Source organism: Motacilla alba, chromosome 1 (assembly GCF_015832195.1).
Source record: "Motacilla alba alba isolate MOTALB_02 chromosome 1, Motacilla_alba_V1.0_pri, whole genome shotgun sequence".
In the NCBI taxonomy this organism is placed as follows: domain Eukaryota; kingdom Metazoa; phylum Chordata; class Aves; order Passeriformes; family Motacillidae; genus Motacilla; species Motacilla alba.
Window position 1 is genome coordinate 36,499,455 of NC_052016.1, and position 17,082 is coordinate 36,516,536.

The 17,082-nt window shown below is 49.3% G+C and overlaps 1 protein-coding gene across 2 annotated transcripts; it reads right to left on the reverse strand.

Moving 5' to 3' along the window:
- Positions 1-6,392: 6,392 nt before the first annotated feature.
- Positions 6,393-15,913, reverse strand: MLF2 (myeloid leukemia factor 2). Of its 2 annotated transcripts, none has more exons than XM_038144279.1 (9): positions 15,848-15,913; positions 12,762-12,834; positions 10,853-10,979; positions 10,345-10,380; positions 8,851-8,904; positions 8,333-8,458; positions 7,836-7,995; positions 7,517-7,757; positions 6,393-6,981 (listed from the first exon to the last, which is right to left on the reverse strand). In XM_038144279.1, the coding sequence occupies exons 2-8, from the start codon at positions 12,809-12,811 to the stop codon at positions 7,579-7,581; spliced, it is 732 nt and encodes a 243-aa protein (XP_038000207.1). In that variant the 5' UTR covers positions 12,812-12,834; positions 15,848-15,913; the 3' UTR covers positions 6,393-6,981; positions 7,517-7,578. The 2 variants fall into 2 exon arrangements, with proteins under 2 accessions (XP_038000207.1, XP_038000216.1); XM_038144288.1 differs by lacking the exon at positions 15,848-15,913 and adding an exon at positions 12,998-13,125.
- Between the last annotated feature and the right edge of the window lie 1,169 nt (positions 15,914-17,082).

Consider the following 17,082-nt stretch of genomic DNA (forward strand, 5'->3'; position numbering starts at 1 on the left):
CCCCATCTTTTGGGTGCTTTTCTCTCATCTTCTGCAGTTTTCCAGGAGCATCCCTCTTGATCCACTGTGGAAATAGGCTGGACTATTGTCTGCCTCCTCTGCTGGTGGCAGGCTCTTCTCCTGCCAAGGAAAGGAGTTCATTTGCAAAAATTCTTTGTGCAGTGTGCAATTATATTCCTGTTGTGATGAATTCAATAGGCAGCAAAATGTCAGCTGGATTCGAGAGCTGTGACCCTTTTACAGTAGAAAGAATGTTCAGAATTCCTGTAGCACTTGTGCGAGTGTTAAAAACTACCCTGCACCCTCCTGTTCTGAGGACAAGTAAAGCCCCAGCCCCTCCAGATCAGAAAATGTTTCTGGGGAGGCTCTGCCTGTATCTGCCTCTGAAGCATTTAGCACTGGTTTCAGGATGTGGGAAGATGGATGATCTCTTTGGTGGTAGCAAAAGCAAGGAGGCTCCTGGGTGACCGGGTGTGATATCTCACCACTACGGTCTCACAATCCCTTGCAAAAGCTTCTCAGGTGCCGACCCCAAACTGGTTAATTTTATTGTCCCCACTAGTGCTCTTGGCAGGCTGCCCCAGAACCCGCCTGCTGTAGTGGTTAAAGTTTTTTAATTTCCAGCGTAAGTGAATTCACAGCTAGTTGATATTCTCTTGTGCCCGTGCCAGCCTGGCTCTAGCTGAAGCTGTTCTTCCTCCCTGGTGTTTATTTCCCTTGAGTACAGACTTCACTTTGCTTAACTAACCAAATCAGCCCCCTCGTGCACTGTGAGCTCTCCTTACTCTCTTACTCGCTCTTCAAATAGAGTGCAAAAGTGCTCTCTTACCTGCACTTCAAATTAGGCTCTCTTGGCTACAAATGAGCACAGTTCTCTTCCACAGGTGAAGTCTGATCAGCATCTCTCACAGGCACAGCAACACACACCTATAGCTACCAGAAATGCCTCCTGGATTGCATGTCTTCTCCTCTGGTGATCCAGAGTATTTCTTTTCTGATGGTTATAATCAGAAAAGCTCCAGTTTACAGTTAAAATCTTGATTTTAGACCCTATGCTTCTTTCCCCTTTCACTTTGTGCTACAAACTTTAGCCCTTTTGCTGTTACTGACACCTTCAAGGCCACCTACATCCTCCCGTGTGACACCCTCATCCAATTTGGCAGTGTTGCTAGGTTTTATTTATTTACTCAAGCATTTATTCTTTTGCAATCTTTGTTCTGCTTTTCTGTCATTAGTAAGGGATGGAAATGGTGAGGCTAGTGTCTAATCTTCCAGCTCACCTCTGGACATTACATCACCAGCAGCTGGAGATAGGTAGTGTCTGTTCTATTTCCCTTCCTTTTATTACCTTCTTCCCCCATGCTAAGTTTGTATTAAGTGCCCTCGGGATTTAAAAAGCCATCCAGATGTGAGGAGATGGTGGAAGTAATAATAACCGAAGCGAAGTTTCCCCATGGAAACAGTTTTTGAAGTGTTGTCTTTAAAAAGGAAAATTCCCAGGAGGATAAAAAAATCCCAGTTACATTTAAGGCAGGGCTGAAATAAAAAATCAAATCCATTTTTTAGAGAGTTATGGAAAGTAAAAAAAAAATACTGCAAATCAAACAAGTCAGTTTTAAGTTATACACTGGATTGAGGTTTATTTTAAATCCTTTTGATCTCCAGCACTGGAGCCTGTAGGATTTTACATTCCAGCCCCATGGCAGTGCCTGCTTGTTTCCTGAGCAAACCATTGTGCCCAGAGAGAGTTCTCTTTCCTGCAGCTCTTTGTGGTCCCACCTGCTTTGAAACCCTGTCAAGTCAAAAGGTCTCTTCTTGCCCTTCCCACCTTTCCCTTCAGTCTAGCCCTGTGCCTCTCTGTTTCCCTCTCCTACGCACAGATTTTTGAAGCCCAAAGGGGCTGGTATAATCACATTGCTTGGCATCTCAAGTGGCCAAGAACTCCCTCATCCCGTTCCTGTGCCCACTCCCGAAACTCTTTTTGGGACACCCCATGGGGTTTGGAGTAGGGGGAGCTGGGAAAATGAGGTGTGCTCTACTGCTCTCACAAGGTCTGCATTCATTCCCAGTTCCATGGCGAGGTCACTGCAGGTTTTCTGCTGGCCTGAAGAGCCCTCTGCTGTCAGAAGCCTCGTTCCGTTTAGGTAACGTCAGCCTGTGCTGCAGTGGAGTGAACTCAGACGCAGGAGTTCAGTTCACGTTAACCCGTAGTGCTGGACATTGTTTCCAGGCTTCAAGTCATCCTTGTTTCACCCTTCTTGAGTCTTCTTCGGTTTCCTTTTTAGTGTCCAAATACCCAGATTTCCCACAACTGGCTCACTACGCTGATATACCAAATTGATCAGAGGGATGGAGCATCTCTCCTACAAAGAAAAGCTGAGAAAATGAAAGAGAATTTGGACTGTTCAGTCTGGAGAAGAGAAGGTTTTGGGGTGACCTAACTGCAGCCTTCCAGTACATGAAGGGAGCCTACAAGAAAGATGGAGAAAGACCATTTACAAGAGCGTGTTTGTGCCGGATATGGGGATGAAATCCTTTACTGTGATGATGGTGAGGCACTGGCACAGGCTGCCCAGAGAAGCTGTGTGTGCCCCATCCCTGGCAGTGTTCAAGGCCAGGTTGGATGGAACTCTGAGCCACCTGGTCTAGAGGAAGGTGTCCCTGCCCATGGCAGGGGGGCTGGAAGTGGATGATTTTTAAGGTCCCCTCCAACCCAAACCATCCTGTGATTCTTCAAAGGGGAGAATTTTTACCTCTGTTCTTGGTGAACACAGGCTAATGCATCCCAGTGTAACCCATCTGCACAGAGGAAGAATTATGCAAGTACCATTAATTTCCTTGGTTGTCTTCCAATCCTAATTCCTTTTGGAGCTCTCCATCTTGAAAGAGCACAGACTATGTTTATGTCCCTGGGTGCATGTCTTTTCTGCATTCGGTGCAGCCAAAAATACCTACTGTTTATAAATAAACACACCAATAGTTACTGACTGTTCAGTACATCTCCTCTTTTTCCAACATTTATTACTTTCATTGTTCTTTGGATCCTCTGAAAGCTTCATCAGCACTGGTTTAATACCTTCTTTCAGATCATTAATCAAGTTACTAATGAGCATTAGTTTCAGAACAACATCCTACTGGAAATAATTTCATATTCTACAGTCTCCTTTCCCCCTCATTACTTGAAATCTATCAGTGAACTAAAATTTATAATATTGGCCTTTTTGTTGTTTTATATAATTACTAACTTGTTTTACTTCAGAACACAGTCTTGTGTGGCCAGATAAAATGCCTTGTGCTGTTGCAACCTCTGACTCTGGTTCGCTGTAGTGCCTTTGTTAACCCAACCCATAAATTAATCAGAAATTATCACAGTTGTTGGACAGGAACAATTTTGAGAAGTGAGATGACATATATAAACACTGAGACATAAATGCTTATTTTTAAATTTAATGCATTTTGCATCTCTTATCTTGATTTAATGTCAGTTTTCCTGGTTTACAGGTGTGGATGTCATCTAATTTTTTACTTACAAGTATTGACACCAGGTTAACTTTCCCAACCTTCTTTCTCCCCAGTATTCTACAATTCCCCCAGTATTTTACAATACTTCAAAAAGTACAGTGAAAGATGCACAGACCTTCATGGCTACCCATACAAACATGTAAGGACAAAGTTTCCACTAGCCCTAATGGGTTTTATTTTCAATTATGGAAAACTGAATATACAACAAACAAAACCACCTAAGTTTCTGGTTTATTTGTGTGTAGCTAGTGCATTCTCATCCAAGGTTATACTATCCATCTTCCTACTAGGGTTTCCAGCCTCTTTTCACCTCCTTCTACCCAGCTCCCCTTCCCTGTGTCTCTTTAAAGCATGTCAGGCCCCTCTGTCTCACTTCAGGTGTCCTACCTGCTCCTTAGGAAGACGCAGTTGTACCACTGAACTGCCCTGATTTGGTGCTTCAGTTTGTCCAATTTGAAGGTGACAGCTGTGGGAAAAGGAGCAAGCAGGGCTTTTGTCTCCCTCGGATGGATAAGGATGACTTGGAACCCTACCCTGCCCATCTGAAATAAATACTGTTTTGATTGATTTTCACATTGAGAACATCCAGCCTTCTCTTTCTCCATCCTGCTGCCACAGCTGTCAAGAGACAGAAACGGAAGAGTCTCATCCCAGCCTTTCCTGTGCCCTGATACAGGAGGTAGATTGCTTTTAAGGGCAAACCATTTCATTGAAACTGTAACTCACAGGAAAAAATTAACCCCCCAGCTAGATGTGTTCCCTTCTTTGGAGAAAACCCTGCTCTTTCTGAAGCCAGAAGTGCATGTACCATGTCAGCCTGGGACAGGCAAAGGGCTCATCCTCCCAATATACTTCCCTTACTTCCTGGTTTGGGATCTCTAAAACGCTCCCCTGGGCTCCTGCCTTAACACAAAGTTCTCCTCTCACTGAACTTCTTTCCCATATTCCCAGACCACCAGTGCCTTGCTGGCCCTGGAGAAGGCTGAGACCTTGGGATTGACTGTGCAGCAGTTAGCAAGGCTCAGGCAGCCAGGTAAATCACCCTCCCACTGCCGAGTGGAAGGGCACACAAGGGTCCTACCTAAATCTGTAATCAGGACAGCACCCAAAAGGGAGCAAAGGCTGAATACAGATAAAAGGATTTGGGATTAGATCAAGATTAGGAAATCCATGCCCAAAGAGGAATGGATCCTCACGATCAAAGGTCAGTGTTAATCCCCACCACCACCACGGCCACCTTCCTGTTTGTTGTAGACAGGTAGAAGAATTATAAAAGAAAGGCCTCATAAAATCAGGCCTGCTCTGTTAAATTAATAGCTAGCCTGTCATTTCTTCTAAGTGCAGCTAAGTAATTTGCAAGTTCCCATGTGAAAACAATCTTGGTATGAGAGCTCGTTAACACAACAACTTATTCTTGAGTGAAAAACAACTAGCACCTGCATAAACAATATGATCTGTCTCATGAGAATCAGTAGAAAAAAATATGTAAACTATTAATGCAGGAGTTTGATAAACATGCAAAATACCATGTACTGACCAATGAACTAAGTGTGAATGTATTGTCCACCACTAAGATCTGACACACCGCCTTCTGATAATCCTATAAAATATGACCTATACAATAAAGATTTGGCTTTTCTGCATGAAGAAACTGAGTCCTGTCTGCTTATTAATGCAGCACCTGTTCTCCATCTCAGGCATCACTTCAAAACCTGGCCAGGACCTGGCAGCTGGTCACTGCCACCATGCTGTGAGCACCTTTCTGAGCTCAGCTGGTTCTTCACTGCATCAAAGCACAGGTGCCACATCTTGCACTGGCTCAAGACTGCCAGCGATGACGGCTGCTGGTGTTGCAGTCCCTACAGTCTGGCAACCTCAAGATGACTTCCACGAAACCTCTCCCAAGCCCTGCTTTTTTCTGTGTAGCTTCTCCTTCAGCCTTGCTCTCTTCAGGGCTTGCCTTGGCTATGACACCTCCAGAAAGTCACTCCACTGCCAGGGACAGCAGGCTGCTGTCTTTGAAGTCCCTTCCAAACCAAAACATTCTATGACTCCTATTGGGGCTTGCCATGGGACGAAACGGCATGGGGAAGTGGGGACAGAGCTTGCCACCAGCCACGGCTCTGTTCGGCACTTCCTTGAAGGGTGGAACACATGCAAACTCTGCCCTGAGCTTCCAGAGGGTGGATGCTGCATCCTTTTCTCAGGGCAGGACAGTCAGTCCCCAGCAAGGTGGTAGTGACCACACATACAACAGAGGGATACACCACAAGATCCTAGCACACCACCTCCAAGTATAAGTCATGAACTGATTTCCTGCCTTCTGTTCCAAATAAACTGATGAAAAGGTTTGTGTAAGAGTGTGTGCCAGAGCACAAAACTGGCCAAGAACCCAGGAGATCTTCCCTGGTGCTATATTCCTAATGCCTCTCAATTTTCACCTAATACTGAAGAAGTTAAGGAAAGGTCATTCATAATGTCAGCCACGGTTGCAGTGATATAATAAGAAAATAATGGAAATATTCCCTGTCTGTGCAGGAACCCCAGAGGCCCAATTCAGGGCTGCACAGCTGACCAGGCGGCAAGAAGGACCAACCAATTTCCCTCGAGTGCACAGCAAAACTACAGCAATTAGAGGGCATTTTTTGCAAATGGTGAGTTCTTGGGTCTTCCTTCACAATTTCCATGTTGAGCATCATGTCACTCTGTGACTACGTGAGAAGGCTGTTAGGCTATTTTCTGTAAGAAAACAAAGCCTGAGAATTTCACACCAAGTTTCTCCTCAGCAATTTTCCAAGGATGTAAAAGAGGTTACTTAATTCCACAGCAGGAATAATTAGGTCAGCTGAAGGTAAAGACTGATCCACCAATTCTTTACAGTTTGTTTCTTTATTCAGTAAACATCTAGTTACAAGTTTCACAAATTAAAAAAGTGGGGGAGCTGACTGAAGAGGGGTCAGGGGGCCCACAGGCTGATCCAGCTTTTGTTCTGCTCCTCCCTTCTCCAATGCACACATCCTTCTGCTTCTCCACAGATGCACCAAGGAGCAGCAGGGGAATCGAAGCCTCTGTCCCGGTGAGGGGACTGACAGGGGGTTCTAGCAGAATTCCCTGATATTCCTTTCACAGGGGACTAAACACAAACTTCAGAACCAGCCCAACCCAGCACAGAAAGAGTGGAAAGGATGGAAGAGGCAAGGTGGCAGCTCCTCATGCCCAGCACTACTGGCAGAAAGAACAGAGCCAAGGGGCAGCAGAGAGGGAATGGGCAATTAATGTGTTCCTTGCACATCAGTGAGATTCCCCATGCCCCACTGCAGCACCCAAATGGGGTGAAATAGAGCAATGCAGAAGATTAGTTGCTTTGTTTCAATTCTTAAGTGGGAGGGAGGTTAATACTAAATTTGAGGAGGGTCCAAGTGGTGCTTTGAAGGGGCTTCAGAGTTTCACTGTCTGTACCTGGGAGGAAAGGAAACACAAGACATAAACAGAATAAGCGGTGCCTAGAAAGCAGGCAACAGATAAAGACATGCTTAACTGGATGTCTAGACATCAAAAAAGGGGAAAATGTTCCTTTTCAAGCACTAGATCACATCCTAGTGAGCCCTATTCAAAGCACAGGAGAGCAGACACCAGCACTTACTTATATTTCAAACTGGATGGACAGCAAATGGTCTCTAAGTTCTACACAATGACAATATAAACGTTCAACAGATTGCAATCCTACATCACGTCACACTATTTCAGCCATCAGTTAAGGCTGACACCACAGGTCTTTTGTTCATGACAAAGCTAACTTAAACAGCTTCCATCTTCCCGTTCAGCACAGCATCTTCTCCAAATTCACACCTTCTCCTGCTCTCTCAAAGCAGGAAAACTCCTTTGCAACCGAAACTTCAAAATAACGTAAGATTAGGGCAAGGAAAAAAAATAACCCTATGGCTAAGAGGCAACCACACAGCAGAAGACAAGGAAGGAACTTGTTAAGACTTACAAGAGCGCGTAGGTAGATTTGGGGGTGGCCACGCTGCACCCCCCACAAGGTCTGCTCCGAGTTCACCAGTCGTACCGGCGGGACTGTCTGGAGGGAGAATCCTCAGGGCCCTGGATGGCGAGACGAGTCCCTTCAGCCCGCCGGCCACCGCTGCCTTCATGGCGCCGGTAATCCAGGCCCCGCTGCGGCCGGAACCGGGACGTCTCCCGCCGCCACTCGTCGTCAAACGCGGCTGCGTCACCTGCGCAGGGAGACAACCAGCTCAGCTCGGGGAAGCAGCACCCGGCTTTGCTGGGAGGAGGACACAGGCACTACTCACTTTCGTCCATGTTGATGTAGTCCTGCCTCTCCTCCTGGTCACCTGTGCGATGGTTCCGGGACCGCTGCATGATGTGGGCCCTCTCCCTGATGTGGTGTCCGATTGACATCTGTTCCAAGCCACTGTCCGAGTCCCTTACGGTTCGTCTTGTCTCACGGATCTGAGGGCAGATCCCCAAGTGGAATCAACATCTTCGTTCCTTCTCCCAGCCCCCTAAGGCACCCTGATTCCTGCCTCCAGTATTTCAGGCAATTTGCACTGCCACCACTCCCAGGATGTCAGACACGACGTTACGAACAGGGAAGAATGGATTCCCCACTGCCAGCTCTTCCCGTTTCCTCCCAGGGGCCCTTGGCACGGTTCAGTGAGTCACAAGAGCACAATGTGCTCCTCGAACTGCAGCTGACTGCGAAGCCAAAGTGCTGTAGGTGGCCACCCACAAAGCCACCAAACGAAGCCCCCCCCTCTCACAGCAAAGCCAGCAGCCTCCTCCTTACCCCGCCAGGTGCTGAACGCATCTCTGAGGTCTCCTGATAGACTTTGGGCCCATCACCCAGGTTGGAATAAGAGATGACAGTTGAGGAGGTAAATGTCTGGCAGTTAGCACCACTTGTCATATGCTCCTGCAAGAAGGAATGGGGAATGGTGGGAAGAAGGGATGGGAGGGAAGAAGAGATGGCATTTAACTCCCTCTCTACAATGAAGAGGTTACAATAGGATGAATATAATTCCCATGGGACCCTTTTTCTGGAGAATACACCTTCCTGTTAAATTAATACTTATTTCTTGCTAAACATGTCCACCCACGCACTTCCTTCCTCACCCCTCTCCTCTCCCTGCACTCAGGAACAAGCTCTGTCACTGACTCCCAGTGATGAAGCAAGGCTTACAGCCTCTGCCACCTTGGCAGGTGTGGCTCAATCCATTCCAAGCAGCACAGTAAGATAAGAGATGGGATGGAAGAAGCATCCTCAGCACTCCCCTCAATACAGAATGGTTCATGGAGGGTTCTTACCATGTTTCCAATCATGTCGTTCATCATCCCAAACATATCTATAAAACCACCTGCCTGATAAAAAGGAAAAGAAAACACAAGAGTAGTCAGTCTGGGAAGAGACATGAGGAAAGAACAACAAACTATCTGCAAAAAATCCTGCTGCCTAAGAAGAAGAACCTTGATTTTTTTTTTCTCCACGTTCTTCCAGCAGTGCAGAAAAAAAAAAAAAACAAAACAAAATTTGGGGTTGCTGTTCTCTCCATTCTCTCAGGCTGCATTGCTCAATGTTCTGGCAAAGGTTGTTCTTTTAATTTGGATCCAACTGCCGATGCACTGGGGTTTGTGAGCTAGGGGGCTCAACAAAGTTAGGAGAAGAAATCTCAGCATGTGCACTAAGAGTGATCTTAAGAAAGTTTCCACTGATTGTTTTCTTTCTAGCATAACAACAAATTTGTTTATTTTCCCCTACAAACACCTGCCTTTTCCCTCCTGTAAACCTGAATGCTGCTGTAACACCCTGGGCCAGCAGGTCTCACAGGTTAATTGTGCAATATGTAAACAAAATTACAATGTCAGTTCAAACTTGCTGATTTCTTTTTTTTTTGTTTCCTCGAGTAGCCTCTTGTTCTCGTTTCCAGCAGAGCAGTACTCACACACAATGTTATTATGCTTTGAAGTCTATGTGTTTGTAGTCTTATTAATCCTCCTCTGAGCTACAAAAATTCCGGGACGCTAGAGTCTCTTTCATTGAGGCGATTCTGCAGAGCAAGACAGCTGAAGTTGCTGCATCTGGAATAACCTATTTCCACTGTATTATTTCGGCGGAAGACGGAGATCAGCACGCTCCAAGCGCAGTGTTCTCACGTACACACAGCCATTCTCATTCCAGCCCTGTCTACCTGAAGTATTCTGCTGGCTTCTCCAGCCGCCACCACTGGCAGAGGAGGTGCAATAATCCCCTCTGCCTACTGATGGCCGAGTCCTTTCCTCGCATCCTCACAGCTCCTCCATTACCTCCAGATCTGCAGCTTCTTCTCAGACATATGAGGTTATTAAGGGACTACCTGCTCTTCCCAGATATTAACTGTCCCAATTCCCATGAAATATTGTGCTATAACAGCTTTATGACTTTTCTCTGGTCAAGGTGCAAATACAACTTCCCCCCCACACAGAGCTAGACTCTCTCTTCAAAAACAGCTCACGGACAGGATTAAAACATTAGAGGGGAAACAAGGTAAGGGCCTGCAGTCATAAAACACTCAATGAGAGGTCCAGGAGAAACCAGATGCTTCCAGTTTCAGTTCAATACCCTCTTCCCTATTCCATTTACTATAAATCTAAAGCTCATCCTGGTCTCCTCAGACATTCCCATCCTCCCTACCTGGTAGGATAGCTGGTCAGGCTCACAGATGGCTACATTTTAGCACTGGTTGCACACAGTGCTGATGAATCTCAGTATGGAGCCACTACTTGGAAAGCCTCTAATCTGACCCAGAAAAACAGAAAACTTACCATGCCGAGCATCCCAAAGGGTGAAACAGCTCCCGCCTGCCAGGAGAACAGAAAAACACAACAGAGAATGACTTTGCAGCAGCCAAGCACTAGATCCTCATCAGAACACACTAATCCTTCTCAGAAACAGAACTGGGAACACTCAGGCTCTATGAACAGATCAAGAGAGTGCCCCACGGATTCCTGGGGGTTCAAGCCAAATCACCCCTAATGAACCAGACATGAGGTGATGCTCCTAAATTTCTCCCCTTTATATGAATTCATGTCCTTGAATGAGAAACAACATATTTTTATTCCCTTCCTCCCGTCCAACCCAGAACACAGTTGCATTCAACACCTTAACAGTGGTGGAATAAAGAGAAGGACCAGAACACCACTGCCTAAGAGATTTACTCCGCACCCACCACCTGTGTGGAGGAGAGGAGGGTGCCCAGCCCAGGAAGGGTGGGAGACAGAAGCTGAGAGATCAGTGTGAGAAATTCCAGGCTGCACTCAGCCCCTGCGTTACCTGCATCCTGCGGCCAGCCTGGCGAGCCCCAGGGGTGGTCCCATCCGTGATGCCAAGGAGCGGCCCGAACCCGAAACTCCCCGACAGCATGCGGTTCATGTGCTGCCGGTGGATGGCAAAAGGATCCCTTTTGGAGAGGTGGAGAGAACAAGGGTGAGGGCAAAGCCCCACATAATCCTCTCCTCCCAGCTCTGTGTTATTCTTACACAACTCTACATTCCTTCCCAAGCTGGAAATTCAGAATCCTGAGAAGTCTGTGTTGTCTATGGTGATTACTGGGGCTGGAAGGGATCTCTGGATCCCATCACATTTCTTGTGATAGAAGGTTTCATACCACAGAAGCCCTCTCAGGAACTAATTTCTGTCTGCTCAGACGCAGGTTGGTGTTCTGCTTCAGTAGTGCTCTGGAGCCAAGTATGGCCAAGGCCACTCCAGAACCTCACCGCTCTAACATCTTTTGTAGGGAGGCGCACAAAGACCTTCCTGGCTGCAAAGTGAGGGCTACACTTAATGGCACCAGGGAGCAGGAGATCCTACATATCGTCCTCTCAACCCTCCATGTACACGGGCACAAACAGTGAAATGCAAGACTCCGGAATGGACTGCGTGGCCTGACACCCCTCTGCGCCCCAGGGGCTGAGACCACATACAGCTTTTCCAGATCTGAGGGAGAAAGGGGACAATAAGTGGGATCCCTAACCGGTTTTCCCTACTTTTGCAGCCTCCACTTTGAGGGCTGCACACACTCACACGGGTTGGTGAAGCAAGAGGAGGAAAAGGAGGGTCAGGATAAACAGCCACAGAATAGGGTGGCCACAATAAGAAACTTCTGGGAAATACCATAGCTTTCTTCCTGCACATCTTGTAGCCTGCAATTATCCCTCTTGAGCTTTAATGACCTCTACAGCACAGACTATTTCTGAGATGACAGAAGTACCCACTACTTAAAACCAATACTTTTCTGTCTCTACTGGAAATGCTTCCCATAATAAAAGCTAGACTCATACCTGCCATGTTAATGAGAACACACTGTCATTCGGTGACTAACTGGGACATCAAGGTCTCCTCTCCTGCTAATTTGCTCACTGCTGATAAAATTCTGGCTTACTATTGATTTCATAAGCAAAAAATGGACTGTTTTTCTACATACATAGATTTCACCAAATTTCTAGTGGTGTCTTGTCTGACATAATCAAATTCTTTGTGTATTACAGTCTATTCCTTATCCACTTTGGCAAGGGCTGCCAACTTAGTGTCACTGCCAAAATTTATCAATAGCATCCAATTTCTCTACTGAGGACGGAAACAAAAAACATTCAGTGAAAGGAATCCCAGGAAGATTCTCGGGACCCTTGTTAGATTTCAATACTCGTATTTCAAAACTACTCGTTGTTTTCTCTTTACTTTGTTCCTCACAACTTGACAAGTGCTTCAGCAGCCTTCCCCAGCTCCATTAATGACTTCCTGTGTAGAGCAGCAACAAACACTGGACAGAGCAGCAGATTTTATCTATCTCAACTGCGACCCTACTTTGCATCATGAAAAAAAAAAAATCCTTGCGCAAAGAAAAAGATTAGTTATTATTCCAGCCCTCTCTTCCTCTCAAGACAGCTGCGATGCCTTTTGGCCTACTTTATTACGCTTTCCTCCCGGACCACGCTCCAACATCGCAGAAACGAGACGGACGCGACCCCTGTTACCGGCCGCGCTGTCCCTCCGGAGGATGTGTGTGTGTTTGTCCCCAGGCAGCCGCGCTGCAGCGGCGCTCCCCGGGCCCGCCCGGCCTCTGCCCGCCCGGCGGGACGCGGGGGCAGCGCACACTTCCCCGGGGACGATCCGCGCCGCAGCTCTGCCTCCTCCCCTCGCTGCCTGCCGCCGATCCCCCCGCAGGATGCCCGCCCCGACTCACATGGCGAACATGGGGTCCTCGGGCTCGCCATCCCTCATCAGCCGGAACATGCTTCCCTCGCTCGGGGGCGGCTCTGCGGAGGGGAGAGGGCGGTGAGCGCAGCCGGGGCTGAGGGCGGGGAGGGGCGGAGCGGCGGAACCGGCCCCCCCGCCCCGCCGCCGGCCCGGGCAGGTGATGGCAGCGCTCCCGGCCCGCCCCCGCTCCCGGCCCGCTCCCGCTCCCGCTCCCAGCCGTGCCTGCCGGTGTCGGCGGTGCCGGTTCGGCGCACCGAGCCCCCGGGCCGCTCACGCCTCCGCGCCCATCGCGCCCGGGACCGCGCTGCCTCCGCCCCGCCCGCGCCGCGCATGCGCGCCCGCCCCGGGGGAGGGCGCGGGCGAGGCGGGGCCGCGCGGCACAGCGCCCCCTGGCGACCCCCCGGGCCGCAGCTCCCGCCGGGCTGCCCGGGAATGGGAGTGGGAATGGGAATGGGAGGATGCGGTGGCAACAGAAGCACCGGGCAGGCCCCATCGCTCCGCACAGCTTCCCCACCAGGGGCAGGTGGGGGCAGGCACTGATCCCTCCTCTCTGCGGACCAGTGACAGGACCCGTGGGAATGGCCTGAAGCTGTGTAAGGGGAGGTCTAGGCTGGGTATCAGGCAAAGGCTTTGCACCCAGGGGGTTTTTCATCCAGCTGGGCACTGGAACGGGCTCCCCAGGAAAGCAGCCACAGCACCAAGCCTGACAGAGCTCAAGATGTGTTTGGACAACACTGTCAGGCACTTGGTAATGGTGTGACCCTTGGTAATGGTCCTGTGCAGGGCCAGGAGCTGGACTCGACAATCCTGATGGGTCCCTTCCAACTGAGAATATTCTGTGATTCTGTAGTAACCCCTGTGGCTCGTGGCCAGTTGGTCCCCGGCCAGAGTCCACAGCGTTGCCTGGCTGCTGCACAGGCAGCACTTATCCCAGGCTTCCTGCACGGCATGGGCATGTAGGAGGCACCCACAGAGCTGCTCGGCTGTGCTGAGCGCATGGACAGCGAGTGCACGCAGAGCTCTGCTGGTGGAAGCAGGGAGGATACTTTGTAAGCCAGCTGTGGGTCATCACTGATCCTGGACAGCCACTGGGAATCACAGGCGAAGCGCAGGCACTTGTGCGCACCTACAGCAGCGGTCAGGAATCTCCAGAAAGCAGGGGGATGACACCTCTGTCACCATCTCTGGGGAATGCTGGTTGCCTTCAGCTACCATGAGCCCCTCTGGATTACAGGGAAGAGAGCAGACTGACTCATCCCAGCTCCAGCCCAGGGCACGCTTCCTCAGCGCTGCTTCTGTTGACTGTTGCATCCGGCCCACCATGTGCAGGAGCCAGACTGGACCCGTGCCAGAGGACTGGAAATAGCAGGCTGCAAGAAGTGGTTGAGAAATTGAGCTCCTGAGTTGTGGCAGGAGCCATGTCCTTGGATTTTGGAGTCTGACGGAGGAAAATGACCCAGTAGCATGCTTCATGTGTGGAATGCATAGAGGACTTGGCAATACTTCTTGCTCTGGCAGGTCTCAAAACTACTTGGTATTGAGAAAGAAGACCTCTCACGGGAGGCCCATGCCTGTGTGCATGCAGAAGGCCCTTCAGAAGTGCCTTCTGTGCACAGTAATTGCCTTCTGCAGAGGCTGAAACCAAAACATCCACAATAGGGGAACTGTCGACAGCACAATGGCGCGGGATCATGAGGTGGACACAAGTCCTGTGGGCAGGGCTCGGGTTAAGCAGGGCCAAACCTCTTGGAGGAAGGCTGTTCACAAGTGAGCTGCTGAAGCAGCTCCTGTCACCAGCTCAGAGCTCATCTGTGAGTGCTGAAGTTCACACAAAGCCCTTGTTGGCGCTGCCTCAACCTCTCTGATGCTGTTTCTGCAAACCTGAATCATCCTTCAGAGACCTCCAGTCTGGAAAGCCTTTCCCGTCTGGTGTGTTTTCCTTTTGCTCTGCGGCGCTCTTGGTGTTTGATTGCAGTGTGGAGTTGACCTCAAGTGTCAGGATGCAAAGGGAGGTAAAGATCTTCTAGGGCAGAAATGTAAACATCTCTTTTGGTTGTCTTTTTTTTTTTTTTCTTTCTTTCTTCTTTTCCTCAGATCTGGGATAAAATAAATTGCTGTCCCCTGGATACTAGTGATCCTCCCACTCCTGCAATGTCCCAGAGATGGCAGGGCTCTCTCAGTTTTTCCACATTATATGTCAGGCATTGCTGCCTTCAAACACAGAGGGGAAAGGAACAGAAAAGAGTGGAACAAACTCCGCTCTGCAGATCCTTTCTCTGTCCCTATTGCTGCTCCTCTGCAAGTGCAATCCAAGGGCTGAGTTTGTGAGAGTGGGGGCTGAGGCTGTGCCTCTCCCTGGGTATTTCTGCAGCCTCACAGGCATTCCCTACACCCGATGGACACCTCACCAAAAGCTGCATTTCCGGGGCCATTGCCAGTTCAGCAAACCTCGAGGGAGCCTTGCTTGCAGAGAGTCATGCTGTGTGAAACGCTGTGTGAAACCCCGGAAGGAGGAATTAGAACGGCAACCTTTTCATGGCATGTGGACAAGGCCACAGGTCTGAGGAATGCAGGATCTGTCGCCGCAGCGTTCGCAGGAGAGGTTTCTGCCCAGCACTCACCGCGTTATTCCCGACGTGCTCCAAGGGGATTGCCATTGAATAAGGAGCGACGCGGGGGTGTGAATGAGAAGCAAGGCTCCCATCTCGCTCCCCTCACTCTCTCTATTCAGGCCGCTTCTCTTTTCACCGTGAACAAAAACCATTACGTCTCTCCGTTTCCTTTCTTTCTCTTTTTTTTTTCCCCCCTTGGAGCTGCCCAGGTTGCGCTGGGGGGGCGGGGGGCAGGGCAGGGCAGGGAGCCGGCGCTCGGCGGGCGGCCCGCGGGAGGTGAGCGAAGGAAGGGCAGAGCGATGGAGGCGCCGCCGCCCTGCCCTCCGCTCCGCTCCGCCTCGCCGCCCGCGGGCCCCCGGCAGCCCCGGGGCCCTGACGGCACGGCCGGGCCCGGGAAAGCAAGCTGAGCATCACGTGGGGAAGGCAAATAAAGGCGGGGTGAGAATCCGTGCCTTGTTACCTGCTGCCGGCACGGAGGGAGCATTCGGGCCAGGAAGGCAGAGACAGCTTCGCAAGGCGCCCGAGTGCTGCGGGGGCCCCGTGGACGCCTGGAAGACAAAGAAATCCTCGCTATCAGAAGTCAGAGCTACCCACAGCCATTTCCTCATTGGTTCCCTTCGTCTGTGCCTCTTACGTAATCCTCACCCAACAACTCTGACCTCAGATGAAGGGCACCCCGAGTGAAGGACAGCTCTGATTTGAGCCTCAAATGTGAAAATTCGTGTTTGGGATGCTACAGCCAGCTTGTGGTGGCTGCAGCTTGCCTTGTGTGGCAGCGATTACTTTCAGAATATTTTGCTCGTGTTAAGAGCGTGTCTGTCACACAGTGAGCGAGAACCACGACCTCCATCTGTGCTGCGTTAGCAAAGAGAGGCTCACAAAAAATCGCGATTGAAAACATCCCTCCTCTTTCCCGTCTTCTGACAGGCTGTGTCACCCCTCGTCATTCCCTTCTCCTCCTTTTGCTTCTTCTCCTTGTGTTACCTACCCTGCTTCCCAGCCCTCCTGCAGGGCTTATTTAAATATGCTGCCTCTCAGGAAGCCATTTCCCAACGCAAAGTTGGCCGGTGGTTGAATTCTTGGGTATTTCCTCTTAAATTCGGTGTACGGCGTCGTGAAAGCAGAACAAAGCGGATTATCTGCCGGGATTTTTAATGGACACAGTACAGAAAGATGAACAGCGTGGGTTAAATACATAAATGCATTCAAACACATTCCCTCTGCACACTGAGATTTTGCTACTTTTGCGGGAAGTGAAAGAACAGATATTTTGTATTTATGTAAATCCAAGAAAATTTAATGCAAATACACATCCTCCTGCTCTTTTGTTATTCTGAAAACACTTTGGAAGAGGTTTGGAACCACTTAGGAGTTAGCTCAGTAAATATAATTCTTAAAATACCCAGTTATTGTGTTTTGCTTTTGCTCAGAAAATGGCTCACAGTTAGTTAGTTCAGCCTTCAAAATAAACACAAAAGTCACCATCCCCTCTGCCCCCCATCAGAACACAGTGACATGACTAGCAAGGTAATAGACCAGAACGCATAAATAATTGCTTCTAGGTGCATTCACCCCGCATTTGCAGGGAGCAGATAAATAGATACCACGCATGAAAGCCCAAACACATCCCAGCCACGTGCTCACGTATGATGGCACACACCGGCAAGCTCAACGCACGCCTCAGTAAAAAAGTAC